The sequence below is a fragment of the Leptopilina boulardi genome, unplaced genomic scaffold, assembly GCF_019393585.1.
Source record: "Leptopilina boulardi isolate dan_hultmark-lab unplaced genomic scaffold, ZJU_Lbou_2.1 LbouV2_273, whole genome shotgun sequence".
Classification (NCBI taxonomy): domain Eukaryota; kingdom Metazoa; phylum Arthropoda; class Insecta; order Hymenoptera; family Figitidae; genus Leptopilina; species Leptopilina boulardi.
The window spans coordinates 4,828,202-4,845,680 of NW_026137833.1; the positions used below are offsets into that span (position 1 = coordinate 4,828,202).

Below are 17,479 nucleotides of genomic sequence, written 5' to 3' on the forward strand. Positions count from 1 at the left end.
ATTTATTCTATGTATGAAAAAAATCTACACAAATCGAAGAAAAGTGAATTTTAGTGAAAATAAAAAAGGTTGTTTAATAAAAAATCTGAGCTATACATAATTTAAATAGGTATTTGGAATTCAAAATGAATTTTGTGTTAATAGAAATTCGGATAAATGACGATTTGGTTTAATAAAAATTTTGTCATTTAAAAATTTGACGCAGACGAAATTTTGTTTAATAAGAATATTTTGATAAATAAAAATTCGCGTTAAAAAGAATTCTTTCGAATAAAAAAGTTAGGTGTTAGGGATTTAGGATTCAGAATTTAGGAATTATGGACGTTAGTAGTCGAAATTTTGGAAATTAGGAATTAGAGATTTAGGATTTAGTAACTAAAATAATTAGGATTTAGAGGCTTAGAATCTAGGAATTAGGAACATTATAAGTTGTAATTTAAGAAATTAGAATTTAGTAACTAAGAAATTTAAGATTTTATGGTAAAAAGACACAAGATAAGAGAAATATTTTTTTAACCATATAGATTTTATTTTATTTATTTATTTTGTACAATTATAATGTACATTATTCCACTAATTTCCCCTTTTTTTTAATCGTATATTAAAGTTATTATAAAATTTATTCAATTTAAAGGAAATTGTGTTTTTAATAAAAGAAACTGTTTTTTTTTCTAATAAATAATTGAAAATAGAAGTGATTTTGATTTCAATTATAATTTGTGGTTTCAGAATAGAAAATTCCCAAATAAGCGCTTCTATATTATATTATTAGGAAATGGAACTTTCTATTCACCACTAAATCCATATGTGAAATTAAAGTCATCTATCCTTTAAGTTCTCATTTCCTTTTTCAAATTATACACTCAATGTATGCTTCTCTTTTAAGCAAAATGAAAGGGTAAAAATGTAAATTCAACAATAATACACTTCAATTATTATTTTTTTATTTAGCAATATAAAATTTTTTTCTGAGTGGAATTATTTACTGTATTTATTTACAATATAAAAATTCGTTATTTTAAAAATTCTATTAAATAACAATTTGTACAAATAAAAATTTGGTGAAATGAAGATTCGGTGAATTGGAAATCCTAGCATTTAAAAATTCGAAATAACTCTTAAAATATTCTATATTGAATAAGAATTCTGATAAATTAAAATTCGGTTACATTAAAATTTTTCCGTAAAATGAAATTCTGTAAAATAAAAATTTCTTCCTAAAAATTCTATACAGTAAAAATTCGTTTTGAAATGAATTTTTTTTTCATTTTTCATGAATTTTTATTGGGGGATTAAAAAATCTTCCATATGGCAGAATTTCTATTGGTTTTCCAATCATGGGCGTTTGCCTTATTTCCTGATGCTTGTCTGCCGTTGACTTTTGGAGACGTGCCAGGAACATCCGGAGGTTGTGGAACTTCTTTACTAATGGATTATTATAATCAATACTCGGTTGTGAGTTGATCATCTTTTTTATCATTGAATAATCAAATGCATTCATTGGAGTTTTATCAATTTTTGATTCATGTTTCTTTGATAATAAATTCTCATTCTTGTTTGGTTCATTCATAATTTTTTCACGATGACTGTCTAATTGTAATTTCTTTTCTTTATTATCATCTCTGTAAAAATTTTTCTTTCCAAGATAATCATTTTTATTTTCTATATTGTGAAATCCTTTTTGATTTGTCTGTGAATTTTTATTTCCTATGATTTTTTTCAATTTCTTACTTTTAGCTTTTGAATTTTTGTAATCATTGTTCTTTTGAAATGTTTCAATTGTTTTTCTAAAATCTTTACTCTTGAGATTTTTAACAACTGTATCGAAAATTTTAGCTGGAAGTTTTGCGTTAGCTTTGGTAACATCGGCATCAAAATTATTTTTACTATTTTTGTTAGTGGAATCACTGTTGTGTCTTGTTTTGTTATTTAATTGATTATCAAGGGATTTCTTATTTTTTAGGGTATTTTCGTAAAATTTGGAAAATTTTTCACTCAATGAATTATATAATTTATTGTCTGATATTGAGCGTGAATAATGATTTTTCATATTTTCTTGTTGATAGTTTGATGCACAAATTTTGTAATTGGTTGATTTGTCGTTAAATTCATTGAGATCAGTGCAATTATCTGTTTCATTGGGTCCAGTGAGATCAATAAAGAAATTATAAATACATGTAGTGCAACCCAATGATGAATCAGCACGACTTTTAGTATCATTGTGCCAAGTGTCCGTTTCTTTTTCAATCCAATCGAGATTTGAAAAAATGTCGGTATACTTCCACGGTGTACCTGGTTGTCTATCATCACACGACACTGACACTAAAGCTGCCTGTATATTTAAAAGAGAAAAAAAAATTAGGGCATTGCAGTCATAAGTGGACCGTCTTCATGAGTGGACCACTTCCTGGTTTTTTTAATGTAAAATAAATCTGTGCATAAAAATTTCCAAGTGTTTAAAATAAGTATCTTTTTGCTTTTTGGAGGTCGATTTTTTAATTTGGTCATTTGCAATAATGAAGATTTGATGGTTTAAAAATTTTGTCAAATAACAATTTGTTTAAATAAAGATTCGGTTAATTATAAATGCTGACATTTAAAAATTCAAATCACTTAAAACATGAGAATTATCCTAAACTAAAATTACAAAAAAAAAAATTAATTTTTTTGTAATTAGGAAAAAATTTTCTAAAACGTAATAATAATTCACTTTCAGTGCAAAAAATTACAACTTTATAAAGAAAAAATCAACACAAGTGGAAAAAGTGAATTTTTGTGAAAATGAAAAAAAGGTTTTTTATTAAAAAATCTGAGCTATACATAATTTATTAGATATCTGGACTTCAAAATAGATATTGTACTCTAAATTACTTATGTAATTTAGGCAATGAAATTAATCATGAAAAAACGGATTAGCAAAAATTTTAATGTTTTTTCAAAAAAAGTGTTCACAAAAATGCCGCGTCTATGTTCATAAATGGTTTGATTTTCATTAGTGGACCACCTAAGTTTTTCCCAATTACATATTTGACGTTTGAATAAATATAAATCACTAAATTTAATTCACAATAATTTTTTCTGCATTTTAAAAATTGTTTTTTTTAATTTAAAAATAGGAAAATGTTTTAAACCGTCACGAAACTCCAATATAACGTAATTTAATGATTACAATTTTTTAATTTTATCATGTTCATTAAAAAGTATTTTAAGTAAATAATTATTCAATAAATATTTAAATTCTAAGATATTTAACGAATTTTAAGAAGTTTTAAAATGATTTTTCTAGGGTGGTCCACTGATGACTACATTCCCCTATACTTTTCCAATTTAGAAAAAAATTATATTTTTATATATATATATATATATAATTTTAAAGATTTATTGGGAGGATTTTATTTTCTATTTCTATTCAATTGTTTATAAGCTATTATTAGAAAGAGTTTAGTCATTAATGATATGGTACCTGAACCTTTCCGAACATAACAGGTGATCCGGACTGCGGACATCCTTGAAATCCATCACTGGCTCTTGTAGAAAATAATCGTACTTTGTCATTTCTATCAGAATCGCCTTGAATTGCGTATTCGTCAATAACACTATTATTATTTTTAACATTAGCCGTTGAACTTACTGTAAATTTTTTTTATTTTATTTATTTAAATTTTGAAAACACTAAAAACATTTATAATTTTAAAGTTTATAATTTATTAGTTATAACTTTATAGTTTACTAAAATTTTGTATAGCCTAAAGTTCTAAAATCCTTAAGTTTAACATCTTACAGTAGGTAAATTTTGAATCTTAAGTCTTTATAAAGTACACCATATTTTTTCAAGTTGAAAATTTCTAAACTAATTTGATACTTGAAGTTTAGGACTCAATATGACGTAAACATTTAGGATTTAAATAATTAGAATTTAGAATTTACTGATTTAGGATTTTAGACATATTAGGACTTATTTAGGTCGTAAAACATAATTTATAGAGGATTTAGGGGCTTAGAAATTTAAGACTTAGGAAATTAGGATTGAGGGTTTAGGACTTAGAAGTTTAAGACATAGGGAATTAGGATTTAGACTTTAAAGATACTGTGCCATAGGATTTGGAATTTTTAAGCTTAGGATTTTAAAACGTAGTACATATGGATTTTGATCTTACAGATATTAAGACTTAGATTTAGAATTTAATGACATCAAGTCTTAAAATTTAGATATTTAGAATTTATAGGATTAGGATTAAGAGCTTCTTAGTTCCAAATCACCAAGTCTATAACTCCACGAGACTTAACTGCCTAACTCTAAAATCTCGTAGTTCTTAATTTCTTAATCCAAATTAAAATCCTAAATTGTTAAATCTCTAAATCCAAATTAAAATCTTAAATTGTTAAATCTCTAAATCCAAATTAAAATCCTAACTTGTAAAATCTTTAAATCCTAAATTTCTAAATCCAAAATACTTTAATAGTTCTAATACCAAGTCTTTAAATTCTCAAATTTAAACATTTTAATTTTTTAATTCAAATTCTTTTAATCCCAAGCCTTTTGAAACACAAATCATTGGGAGAAAAAAAATTAATCCAAATTACATACCTTCAGGCACATTTTGAAGGGAAAAATTGCGTTTTTCTTTCACATTGTTTTTTACTGCCATTGATTTTGTCATTTTAGACAATTTTTTTGTAATAGTAGTCTGGCTGATGTTATTGGACAATATGTCTTGCTCTGCGTTCAATTTAAGTGGACGTGGATTTACTAACGTTTCCCTCAATTTTTCTTGAATATTGACAGGTGGTGTTTTCAAATTGTTGTTATTTTGTAATTCTATAGTCGTTTCCGTCAATCCTCGTTTTCCTCTGGTTACGGGTGGTATGTGCTTTGCCCATGTATCGTATATTACATTTGATGTCTAAAAAAAAACAGAAATTTTTTTCCAAACAAAACAAATAAATTGACAAGTTATGAATTAACTTTTTAACATACACAGGCTCTTTTTTTATTTAAATTACTAATTATTTATATATATTTATTATTAATTTAATTTGATAATAAATATTTCGAGGACTTTAAATAATATAATAATAATATTATAATATTATATAGGTGTATAACATTATGTTATTATTATTATAAATATTTAACTAGAAATTGTGACTCTTATTATAGAATTTAACATTTAATTTCAATTGAGTTTAATTAGTAGATAAATTATTTAAATTACTTTCCCAACTTTCCTGATTATAGCCACCATGCAATTATCATTTGGACAAAGTTCTGTAAATGGAGCTCTTGGTAATTCAATCGGTGTAAAATGTTCCGTAGCAATTCTAAAAATTGGATAACAAAATATATTTTTCATAATAATATAATAATAATATAATATATAATATAATATATAATAATATAATACTAATATAACATTATATTATTATTATCATTACTATTATTCTTTTTATTATTATTATTATTATATGTATTAAAATAAAAAATTAAAATTTTTAAAAATTCACTAACATTATAAAAAAATGTAGTAAATTTTATTTATAATTTTTTGTTTTTGTATTAAAACAATACCTGCAGGCTAATTTGATTACAGCAATATTATGCATTGAATGTTGAGAATTGTAAGGAAAGGCGATATGTTGAGGATGAACTTCATAATTGTTAACTCTAATCACTTGCGGTTTTGGCTTTAATAAACCAACAACCACAACAAGTGGAGCTTTCAAATTATGTCTAAAAAAATAAATTTTCGAATTCTTAAATATAATATTTGTAAAACAATTTTACATAATGAAATTTATTTTATTTTTTTATAAAAAAAAAAACTCATAAAAATTTAACCGTTCTTAATTATTTATAAACGAAAAAAAAAATTTAATTAAAAAAAAACAACATTGATTGATTAAATAAATAAATAAAAAATTATTTAATGACAAAAAAATATTTTTATATGTAAAAAAATTATATTTAATAAATTTGTTGTATAAAATTAATTAATTTATTTAAAATTGTAATTAGGATATTAGAATGTTTTTTTTTAATTTTTTTAATAATATTATAAAATTTTATATTAAAAATAATATTAAAAAAACATTTTAACATCCTAACTACAATTTACAAATCCAACAAAAATTTATTTATTTATTTATTAACTATTATATTAAATATTTATTTAATAAAATTGAAAATTGATAAAAGGTTAATTTTAGAATAATAATAATAATTTTTTTTTGTTAAAAGATAATAAATAAAAAAATTTTATTTATTAAAAGAATAAAATTGATATGCTAGACTTTAGCTGGCATGCAAAACCTTGAGGACCAACTCCATAAATGTCGAATCATACCTAATATAAGTAGCTTCTTGAATACAGGTAGCGGATGTTAAGACGTGCTGAACATTCACTATTGAACCAACGCACATTAAATGTCTTTTATTTCTATAATTAAATGAAAAAATCCAAAACATTTTTAAATTTATAAATAATTATTTTTTTTTATAAACAAACTTATTTTTTATTATTAAATAATTAAAACTTACTATTTTTTTATAAACACTTATAATTGTTATATTGTTGTGTTAAAATTTAAATTTTTTTTAATTTTTCATTTTACATTAAATAATGTAAATTAAAATAATAATGAAAAATGTTTAAAAAACAAAATAAATTAATTATTTGAATTTAAAATTAATTTTGTTTAAATTATCTATAGTTATTTCAATTAATTTAAAACAAATTGGAAAATTAATTAACTATTTTTATTAATTTTGGAAAACATATATATGTAAAAACAATACCGTTAACTAAGATAACATTTAAATAATAAAAAAAAAAATTCGCGGGAAATTTTCAACTCATTTTAAATTATAAAAATGAAACTAATTAAAAAGTTTCTCACGTTTTTTTTGTGCCCATCATACAATTGGTCGTTGATTCCTCGTCCTTAGCAATTACAGCATGAACGTCTAAAAGTTCTTTATTAACATTTAAAATTTCCATCATCCAATCTTGACTAACTTGATTAATTTGTCTAACTGTTTCACGTGGATTTCTTTCTTCTCCCATTACTTGTTGGGAAATAATAATAACAAAAATGTATTTGTAATTAATAAAAAAAATTTTAAGAAAAAACATTAAAAATAAAATACAATGACACATTTTTGTATTTTTTTTTATTTTCAAAATTTTTATATTATTACCAATTTTTCTTTCTTGAAATAATAAAAAAAAAGGAAATTAATAAAAAAGAAAAAAAGAATGAAATAAAAAAAAGAGTCGAGAAACAATGAGAAATTTTCAATATCGGATCAAAAGAACCACACGAGTTTGTTGCCACATTTACTGATTAGATCTAAGCAATTGGTAAACCGTTTTGATATTACCATTAAACGCCTTTCTCGTGATAGGCGAATCGTGATTTTCGATTGGCTGTGTCAAAAGTTGAATGCGCGACGACTGAGGAAATTTCATTTTATTCGCAAAGACGATAATCAATTTTTAATTCGATGAATCTTTTGCTTTCACTCAATTTTTTTTTTATAGAATTATATTTTTTTAAGAAATTGGAAAATAATTAAAATTTTTATTTTATTATTATTAATTAATTTCTTTTTCTATCTATTATAAAGCAATTAAAGAAAAATTAAAAAAAAAATTGAAATAAAAAATTAAAAATATCGAATTTGAAAATAACATTTATGTTTTGTTGAATCTAACATTTTTTTTGTATAGTTTTGATACCGAAACGAAAGAAAATTATTATTATTATCATTATTTTTCACCTTGATCTCTTCACTTGAAATCCTTCATATAAAATTTGTAATTAAAAAAGAAATTGTTTATTAAAAATGAAAAAAAAGTGATACATTAATTAAGTAGATAACAATAATATTCTCTCCCGAGTGTGCCACTCAATGTATATATATGAAAGATAAGAAGAAAAAGAGGCAACAATGTGTCAGTAAGTTAATTAAAGTCATTTTTTTTTTGCACAACTGAAAATCAGAGTTTCTTTTAAAGCGATTACAAATTATTTTTAATTCCCACAAGAGTGAGCGTGGACGAATGAAAAAGAAATTACAGTTTGATTCGTAACTATATGGTATACATATATATATATACACGTTTTAACGCGCTCTCAATCAAATTTACGATCTGGTAAAGATTCGAAAGGTCGGTATGTCTTCTGCTGGTGCAATTGGAATTCAGGACGAGCAGGAGCAAAATTCCGGCTCTCTGTTTTTCAGATTGAGAATCGTGCGAGATTCACGAAGTACGATTATACAAATTTTCGCCTCTCCAATATAAATATATATATATATATAACTTTCTCTCTTGATTCGAGCAATATACACAAACAAAAGTTTTCTTCACTGTTACCTGGAAAGTTATAATGATAATTACGACTTCAAATAGGCAACCTTTTTGTTCTTTTCAAATGGCAAAACTCCACTCACCTTGCTTCTAAATGTCGCAGCCGCGCCGCTATATATTGCCACAAGGAATGAATTGTATAAGTGTATATATAGTATTTTTCAACTTTTCTATATCGTTCGCTTTTCTTATACGCGGTGAAATTTCTTAATTGATCAAACAGCAAAAATGTGAGCATTTGATATTTTTTTAAAATTATAACTATCGTCAATTGGGGTTATTTTACTCAATCATCTGGGGCTATTATACTCAGTGCCAGGGGACGGTTCAAATACTACAAATTCTACAATATTAAAACCCTACACGTAAAATTCTACACCGTTAAACAGTACAGAATTTATTTTTTAAATTCTATATATTTAAATTGTACAATGTTAAACTCTACGCAAAACTTATATTATAATATTTAAATTTATTTTTATTAAATTCTACACCGTTAAACACTTCACAAATGTATTTTATAATAGTGTTACGTCTCAAAATAGAGAAATAACTAAACAAATAAGATTTATATCTATTTTGTCCGCTTTGGTGATTCAGTGATACTTTCTGTTTCATTTACAGAGCAGAAGGTTTTGAACTAAGGGTACAGTATGGAAAGAGAATTTCGTCTTTAATAAATTAAATATTGTAAATGCAATTAAAGCAAAGGAAAAGGAAGAAAGAATTGCTAATAATTAGGATATGATAGAATAAAAGGTTAAAAAACGTTAAAAGGATGGTATAAATCAGATCAAAATTTATAGTTAATTTTAGAATGTACTCGAAATATTAACCTCTAGGTTTAGATACTTATTTAAATTGTGTTTAATTTAAAGTTAGGTTTGATTTGTTAAATTCTGAATAAGAGATAAAGTGATCTTTGGCGAACAGTCTTTGTAAACCTAAAGACGAAAACATTTCACAAGGATAAAATTTAAATCACTAAGAAAATAATATAGAGAAATAGAAATGTTCATAAATATTTTAAATAGTTCTTACTTCTATTTGTTTAGACGAAATTCTTACGAAACTGCACTTTAAAACTTGAGGTAAGGCAGTTGGGCCACAGAACCAATTAATGTTGAAGTTTTATGATTTTATCTAGATAGTTTTCGGGCCTCTGGATAACAGTAGGTACCAGTGCTCCGGACTTCGAATTGTCCAAGATTTATTTAATTCTCGCCAAAAGTAGATTATTGTACCAATAGGTTTATTCTGTGCTGTGGGGGTACTTATTTATTCTGTGTTTATTCTCACTTTATTTTGTTTAAATAATAAATTCACGTATTAACAAACCAACTTGCCAAAGTCGTCAGATTAATAGTCGACTTATAATAAATAAATTCGATTCTGATGTCAAATCAGAATCGTTCTGTTATGAAAACTCTCGCGAGGCATTGAGGATTCTCGCCAGGTCACGAAGACGTTGAGGACATCACTATCTATCATTGAAATTAGAAGTCATCAAAGGAAGAGCTTCCTGATGTATACATATATTTGGATGAGAGTCCCGAATATTTAAGAACACTACGAGAACACAAGGAAGACGAAATTGCTGTTTTATTGACGATCTGTCAAATCAATACTGGCAGTCAATTTCTTATGAACTTTTCGCATCAATCAATATAACATGGGATAGTGTAGAGATCTGCGTTACCGACAACTGCGTATCGATTATCGATCACGGGTATTATATTATTGAATATTAATTGATCTCAATGAAACTAGACACTAATACACGTTGCTGTTTAGCGACGCTTTCGAGTTTGACTCGTCAGCCATTTTACTCTCATTCTCATCCTGGTGTTTGTAGAGTCAAGTTGTGTTCTATTCTTTTTCGTGTAAAATAATTAAAATTTAAAATTATAAAAATGAGACGAGGAGGTGTCATCGTCGTCGTCAAATGGACGGTGAGTCTCAATAAATTAATTAGGAGTTGTTTCCCTCAGAATCGATCTCATTATTATTATTAAAGTATAATTGAATAAATAAAATATAAATCTTGTCTTTCGGCCTTCTGCCATTATTTAACTTTTTCTAAAATTTGAAGTGAATATTAATGAATAGTGTTATTGTTATAAATTTTGTCTAATTAATGGTGTTTATCCTTATCCTAAAGACCCTTTCTCACACAGATTATATAACGAGCAGATCAAACTCGGGTCCTAACTATAGATGTTATCTTCATATGTAAATCTGACAAGATGTTCTGTTGTTAGCCTTAGGTGTGCGAAAATTTTTGTTAAGAAAAACTTACGTTATCTAAAAAAATATAAAGAAGCCTTATCTACTAATGCTCTGAGTATTCGGAGCATTTTTGATTCAGACCTTTCATACCTAAGTACTTCAGTAAATTTTAAGAATCGTTCGTATTTCTCCAATGCTATAACCAAGCTTTCCAATCATACTTTAAACGAGAGGGTTGTCAATACTGACATATTTATTTTGGCAAGAAGTACATTTAATTGAATAACCCAATACTTGGTAGCAGGATATGAGCTTTTCATTAATTCGATTTGTCTTATAAGGCAGATTCTTGGTAACCGGAATTCATCTATTTTTAATATTTTAATTACGTAGAGCTATGCAAATTTAAAAATTTTTAATTCCATACTAACTAGACCCAACAATTTTATTGTGTAGAATTTAAAAAACAAATTGTGTACGGTTTAACAAATTTTATTTTCTATTATAAAATAAATTTGTGAAGAGTTTAATGGTGTGCAATTTAAATGTGTGGAATTTTACGTGTAGAGTTTTAACGTTCTAGAATTTAAATCTGTAGTATGAATTATTACTGTCACAAAAAGGTTAGTTTATGTAAGAATTCGTTAGTTAATATATATAAATATATTTCTTTATTTGTTTTTCTAAAAATCAGAATAAAATTTCAAAATTTATCGAATTCAGTTAAATCTCGTCACTCGGGAGTTTTTGAGTCTCTGAATACGAATCTAAAGTTAGAATTCAAAAACGCGAATGCAATATGACGAACAAAAAATTAAAAATTTATTACTTCGATTAACAAAATTATTTTTTTTTCGCATACAATAAATTATCTGAAGCGTTCAGTCATATATTTTATAAAACGGGAAAAGAAACTTCTTTTAAACTATGTATATATACACACATAGTGTGCACAGGAATTTATCGAGTCATCCACTCAAAGAAAGTTGTTATCCATTGTTCCTATTTCCTGGGAATAAAAGAATTGTTTCGTATCGTGAAAACACGCTCGCGTTTGTAATAAATATAAACATACATACATACATACATACATATATTTAAGGGGAAATAATATACCTCCTTGAGTCTTTACCATTTGGAAAGAAAAAATGAAAATTGTTGATGTGATTATCAACGACAGAGAACGATTAATCGTAAACTGTGCTGGATGAGTCAATGCGCCTGATGGTAACACTTTATATTCAGTGTCGAGAATAAATTGTCTTGCGTCTATGCACTCGATATATTGTGAATTCGCACTCTCATCGCCAGAGGGATTGAAGACAAAAAATAAATAAAAAAGAAAAAATGATAAGAAAAAAAACGTCTTTGCTGCTACGGACACATAGGGATGTTACATCGAATAAAATTACCCGTTGCGACACCTGTTTATACGATTTATTACATAGCTGTCTTACAATTTATCACAATTGTTACATTCGATATATAAATAAATAATAAAAGCACACACACACACAAGCGCGAAACGAAATTATTAATGGTAGATTTTCATAATAAATCCCAAGTTAGTAACATTATTTTCATTTTGCAATATTCATTATACTTTTTGCATTTCTGTATGCGAAAAAGCGTTATTTTTTTTATTACTACTTGCAATTAATTTTTAAATTCTTGCTAGTTAAACGAAAAGTAAAGTGAATTATAATTTTTTGTAAAGAGAAAAGTTATATCTTAACTTTTTTCTTATTCTCGGAATAACGCTTGCGAGGAGTGGGGATAGCGTTCATGCGCGCGCCATTTTCCAAAAGAGGGGGACGGCGCAAACACCAATCACAGCGCCTTGCTTGTCCCACTTCCGCGCGCAATTCTCGAATAGTGGGGATGCAAATCTTAACAACCGGGGCTATTATTAAATAAGGAAATAAAAAATGTTATCAGTCAAATAATTATTTATTATTTAACTCGGGGTGAATGATAAAATTTTTTATTTTCATTATTAAAATTAATTTATTAATAACATTTTTATCTATCGAGAATTTTTAGTACGGAAATAAAATTTTTTAGTGAAATTTTTTTTTTGAAATATAACATTGCCCGGTGTAATATAATATGATCAGGTGTGATATTTCATACATTTCTCATAATGTGACGTATATATTCGAGTCGTCGGAAAGGTGGGACAGTCCTTCGTTTTTCACGCGTGTCAGAGGCAATTATTATTTTATTAAAATTAATCGAGTTTTAATAAGACATACTTCTTATTTGTTTTTTATAATTTTTCGATTCAAAGTAAATTCTCATTAAATAAGCAACAATCTTTTTTTAATCAAGATTCTTCTCCGATTAAGGATGGAAGAAAGTAATTTGATACTGCGTTAACTTTTTGAAATTTCCAAGAATATAAATAAATATAAAAAATTAATTAATTAAATTTATAAAAAGAATATAAATAAGAAAATAGAATAAAAAAGACAATTATATTCAATAAATTATAATATAAATACAATATGATAAAAATATAATATTAATTACATAACGAAAATTAATTATAACATTTGCTTAAATAGGATTATCATTTTTTAAATCAAAAATTAATTTATTTTACAATTAGGTAGTAATAATTGCAAGGTGTTTCAAATATATATTTTAATTAATTATTATATATTTTTTAAATTATTATTATTAATTGCACTAATTTGAAAAATTAGTCAAAAATAATATTTAATTAAATAATTCCCATGAGTAATTAAAATAATCGTTCAATTTAATTAAAATATATATTTATTTAATAATATTTATTTGTTTTGTGGCTAATAAGCCAATACAAAGAGGTTGTCGCAGTGTTAGTATTAAATTTAAATAACAAAATTATATAGTTACACATGTAGTCAAGCTATTTTTTTTCTAGAACGGTTTTCATGAATAAGTACAATTTTTCGACAGAGTTGATTTGTGGAAATTCCAATGTGTTTAAAAAGTCTGTTTTTATCGTGTCTTCAAGTAGCGATGAGGATATATACAATGCTCTCTCTAGTGAGTGATTTAGACAATTCATTACTAAGTGATAGAACAAATCCGAGGTCTCTTTTCCACAGTCATCACAGAATCCCAACGCTCCAAGTCTTTATGTTTCCTTTTGGATTGTAAATATTGAGCGAAATTTATTTAAAAGACGGATTTGAGTTATTAATCGAATAATATCTAATGGGATTTTTAGTTTCAAATATTTTTATATATTTATTTATTGTAACGCAGCATTTTGTCCCGTACAAATGACATAAAAATAATAAATTTAAATAAATTGTGTAAATAAACGACGCCATTTTATTCTCATTATCATCCTGGTGTTCGTAGAGTCAAGTTGTGTTCTATTCTTTTTAGTATAAAATATTTAAAATTATAAAAATGAGTCGAGACATCGTCGTCAAATGGACGGTGAGTCCCAATAAATTAATTAGGAGTCGTTTCCTTCAGAATCGATCTCATTATTATTAGAGTATAATTGAATAAATAAAATATAAATCTTGTTTTTCGGCTTTCTGTCATTATTTAACTTTTTCTAAAATTTGAAGTGAATATTAATAAATAGTACTATTGTTATAAATTTTGTCGAATTAATTATGTTTATTCTTATCCCTCCCTCTCTGCCGTCTAGTCTATTGTTGCTGTAAAGTAACAATAAAATTCCTGAGCTGGTTTTAGTTTTTCCTAATTATAGAATTATAAAATTTATTTGTCGGGTTATTTAAATATTTTTTTGGTTAAGTTATTTTCCATAAAATAACTTGGCGTCTTGGCAAAAACAAATAATTGAAAGGTGCAGATAACGTTGATTGTCTTGAAAATATAATAACAAATAATAACAATTTAAAAATAAAATCAATAATAAATTAAATTCAACGTTATATTATACATATATATTTATATATATATATATATATATATATATATATATATTTATTTATATTTAAAAATATATTTAATTATCTTTTAAAAAACACGAACAATAATACTAACAGTAACTAATTAATAATTATCAGTAACTTTATTTCTCTATTTACGTTTTTTAAATATTTACATTTTGAATGTTATAAAAAAAAATTTACAGTCAAATTAAAATTTTTCACGTACACATTGTATTTAATGTTTCTTATTATCGAATTAACATAATATTCCGTTTTCTTATCATACATATATATAAAACATAAAATTATTGTAAAGTTTTCTTCTCTCTTTCATTTTGTTTAACTATAAATGTGAAAATTCTAGTCTCACTTTTATAGGAACGCAAAAATCTTATCTAAAGCATCCGCTTAACACATCTTCAAGGTGAATGCAACGATTTTGTTTTATACGATCAAGAATTTATGACCGTTAATAAAAAAATAATTTACGTGAAATTTTCATGGTTGTCCATTACCGATTTTATTAATTGAAGTATATCATCGTGTTATATAGACTTTTTATCAAAAGCAGAATACGATTATATATATATATATATATATATATATATATATATATATATATATATATATATATAAACAGAAGATTTTTGATAATTTCACGCGACTCTATATCCATAAGCTAAATGTATATATAAATATAAAAGTATTAAAAGTAATTTTCATCAAGACAAAAAGAAGAATAAAAAGAAACATATATATATAGAGTTAGAGTGAAGAGCATATCTACTTCGAGTGAAGCTTCCAATTACGCCACTGGAGCTGAAGAGATTCCTCTCTGAAATATAATATAAAAGGAAAGCTGTTAAGTATGCGGCGTTCCTCGCAAAGTCCAACTCTATCTCCTTATTGCGGTTGCTAAAATATTTTTTAAAAAACACAAAAATACAATAATAAGACTGGTTTTCTTGGCAGCAAGGTCAAATGCATAATGAACAACTTCTTGTGCTTGCTCACAACGTTTAGTCGGCTTTTCACATTTTCTGTACAATCTGTGTTTTTTTTGCAATATTTGCTATATATATATAACTTTAATGATAGCAATTGTTATCCAATTAATGATCACTAATTAATTATTATGCTACAGGGATTAAAATAAAGAAATACAATTCAAAAAAGGAATTAAAAAAATAAAAAATTTCCCTAATAATTTTAATTTCTATTTTTAAATTGTTTTATTGAAATTTATAAATTTTAATTCATTAATATGGAGGAGAAAGAAAAACAAAGTATTTATCTTAAATATTAAAGAAGTTATGTATTTGTTAATTAATATTGCGCTATGGTTAAATAATTATTTTAAACAAATACTCAAAATTGCAAATTTAACAACAATATCTCATTTTCTTTGCCATTTTACTAATTCTTTTCAAGAGGAAAAAAAGTTTTTTTTTTGTTAACAATTATTATTGTTATAAACAATTTTATAAACAAATGAAAACTTTTTACACCCAGTACAATGATTTTTAGTAACTAAATATAAATTATTTAATTTGTACATTTTTTTTCTAAATTATTTGGTTTGTAAATTAATAAAACCAAATAAAAATTTCGTTACTTAACAATAACTATTGTTATTGAACTATTTTTATAAACAAATTATAATTTTTTTCATCAGGAACATTATTCATTAACTATTAATAAATGATTTTGTTGATTAAAGTTATAAACTAATTAAATAATGATTTTTAAATAATCATTATTGTTTACAACAATTGTTATAAACAATTGATTAACAATAACAATAGAAATAAATTAAACAATGGTAAAAAAATTATGTTGTGAATGTGGATGTAACAATTTGGAATTTGTTTATAACAAAGTTTATTATAATTATTATTAATAATTGTTTTTGTTGCATTATTGTTTGTTATTAACAATTATTTTTTAACCGATTATCAACTCATTTATAATGACGAACAAATTACTACAAATAAGAAAGTTGTTTATAAAAATTTTATTTTATTTATTTATTTTCATGAAAATTTGTTTATAACAGTTTTTGATAACTATTGATAATTAACAATAATTATTTTGCATATTATAAAAAATAAGCAAATTTTGTTTTAAAAAAATCAATTTAGTTGAGTATTTGTTAATAAAAATTGTTTATAAAAAATAATGACAAATGTTAATTGAATTATTATTACTTATAATTATCACAAGATGTCAAGTTTATATATGAATTTATTTGTTTGTACTCTATATATTTTATTTAAGTATTCTTTTATTTTATTATTTATTTTATTTATATTAATATTATTTTATTATTTATTTAATTATTTATTTTGTCGTTTAACGTTATGTAAAAAATATCTTCATAAAAAATAATAATTTAAATAAGGATTTAAGTACTGTAAGTGTTTTTAAACACAATTTTTACGTATACTATAAAAAAATGATGTCTGAATTTAAAATTTCAAGATGGCGGACCCAATATGGCGTTGAATTAAAGTAATTATTAATATAATCAATATTAATATTAAATTAAAGTAATTGTTTTATTAATCACAAAAGTGATGACAGATGTATGTCAATAGTTTTATCCAAGGGTTTTGAGGATCGCTGCATACGAACCTGTAGTAAGATTTTTAAAATTCAAAATGGCGGAACCAATATGGCGACCGAAAAAATTAAAATCCATTAAATTCGCTTAAATCTTGTTACTCGGGGGTTTTTGGGGTTGCTGAGTACGAATCTGATGTTAGATTTTCAAAATCCAAAATGGCAATTACAATATGGCGACCGAAAAAATTAAAATCCATTAAATTCGCATAAATCTTGTTACTCGAGGGTTTTTGGGGTCGCTGAGTACGAATCTCATGTCAGTTTTCAAAAATTCAAAATAGCGGATTCAATATGGCGAACTAAAAATACCGAAATCCATTAAAATTGACTAAATTTCGTTACTGGGGG

At 24.8% G+C, this 17,479-nt stretch overlaps 2 protein-coding genes across 3 annotated transcripts in view; one reads left to right on the top strand and one right to left on the bottom strand.

Moving 5' to 3' along the window:
- LOC127281608 (focal adhesion kinase 1) overlaps positions 1 to 17,479 on the top strand; it is a 139,817-nt gene that overhangs the window by 81,779 nt on the left and 40,559 nt on the right. The window lies entirely within an intron of this gene.
- On the bottom strand, positions 923 to 7,552 carry LOC127281610 (putative uncharacterized protein DDB_G0286901). The gene is made up of 7 exons (XM_051305396.1): positions 6,898 to 7,552; positions 6,345 to 6,437; positions 5,570 to 5,731; positions 5,217 to 5,322; positions 4,589 to 4,904; positions 3,464 to 3,630; positions 923 to 2,332 (listed from the first exon to the last, which is right to left on the bottom strand). Exons 1-7 carry the CDS (start codon positions 7,155 to 7,157, stop codon positions 1,265 to 1,267), a joined length of 2,172 nt encoding a protein of 723 aa, XP_051161353.1. The 5' UTR covers positions 7,158 to 7,552; the 3' UTR covers positions 923 to 1,264.

Bases quoted from the DNA above. Each gene is read 5' to 3' on its own strand.
- LOC127281610 (XM_051305396.1), bottom strand. From the start codon at position 7,157: ATGTGTCATTGTATTTTATTTTTAATGTTTTTTCTTAAAATTTTTTTT. The intron at 4,905-5,216 runs GTAATTTAAATA...GTTTTTTTTTAG, and splicing joins TAATCAGGAAAGTTGGGAAA to ACATCAAATGTAATATACGA. The intron at 2,333-3,463 runs GTACCATATCAT...TTAAATATACAG, and splicing joins TTATGTTCGGAAAGGTTCAG to GCAGCTTTAGTGTCAGTGTC.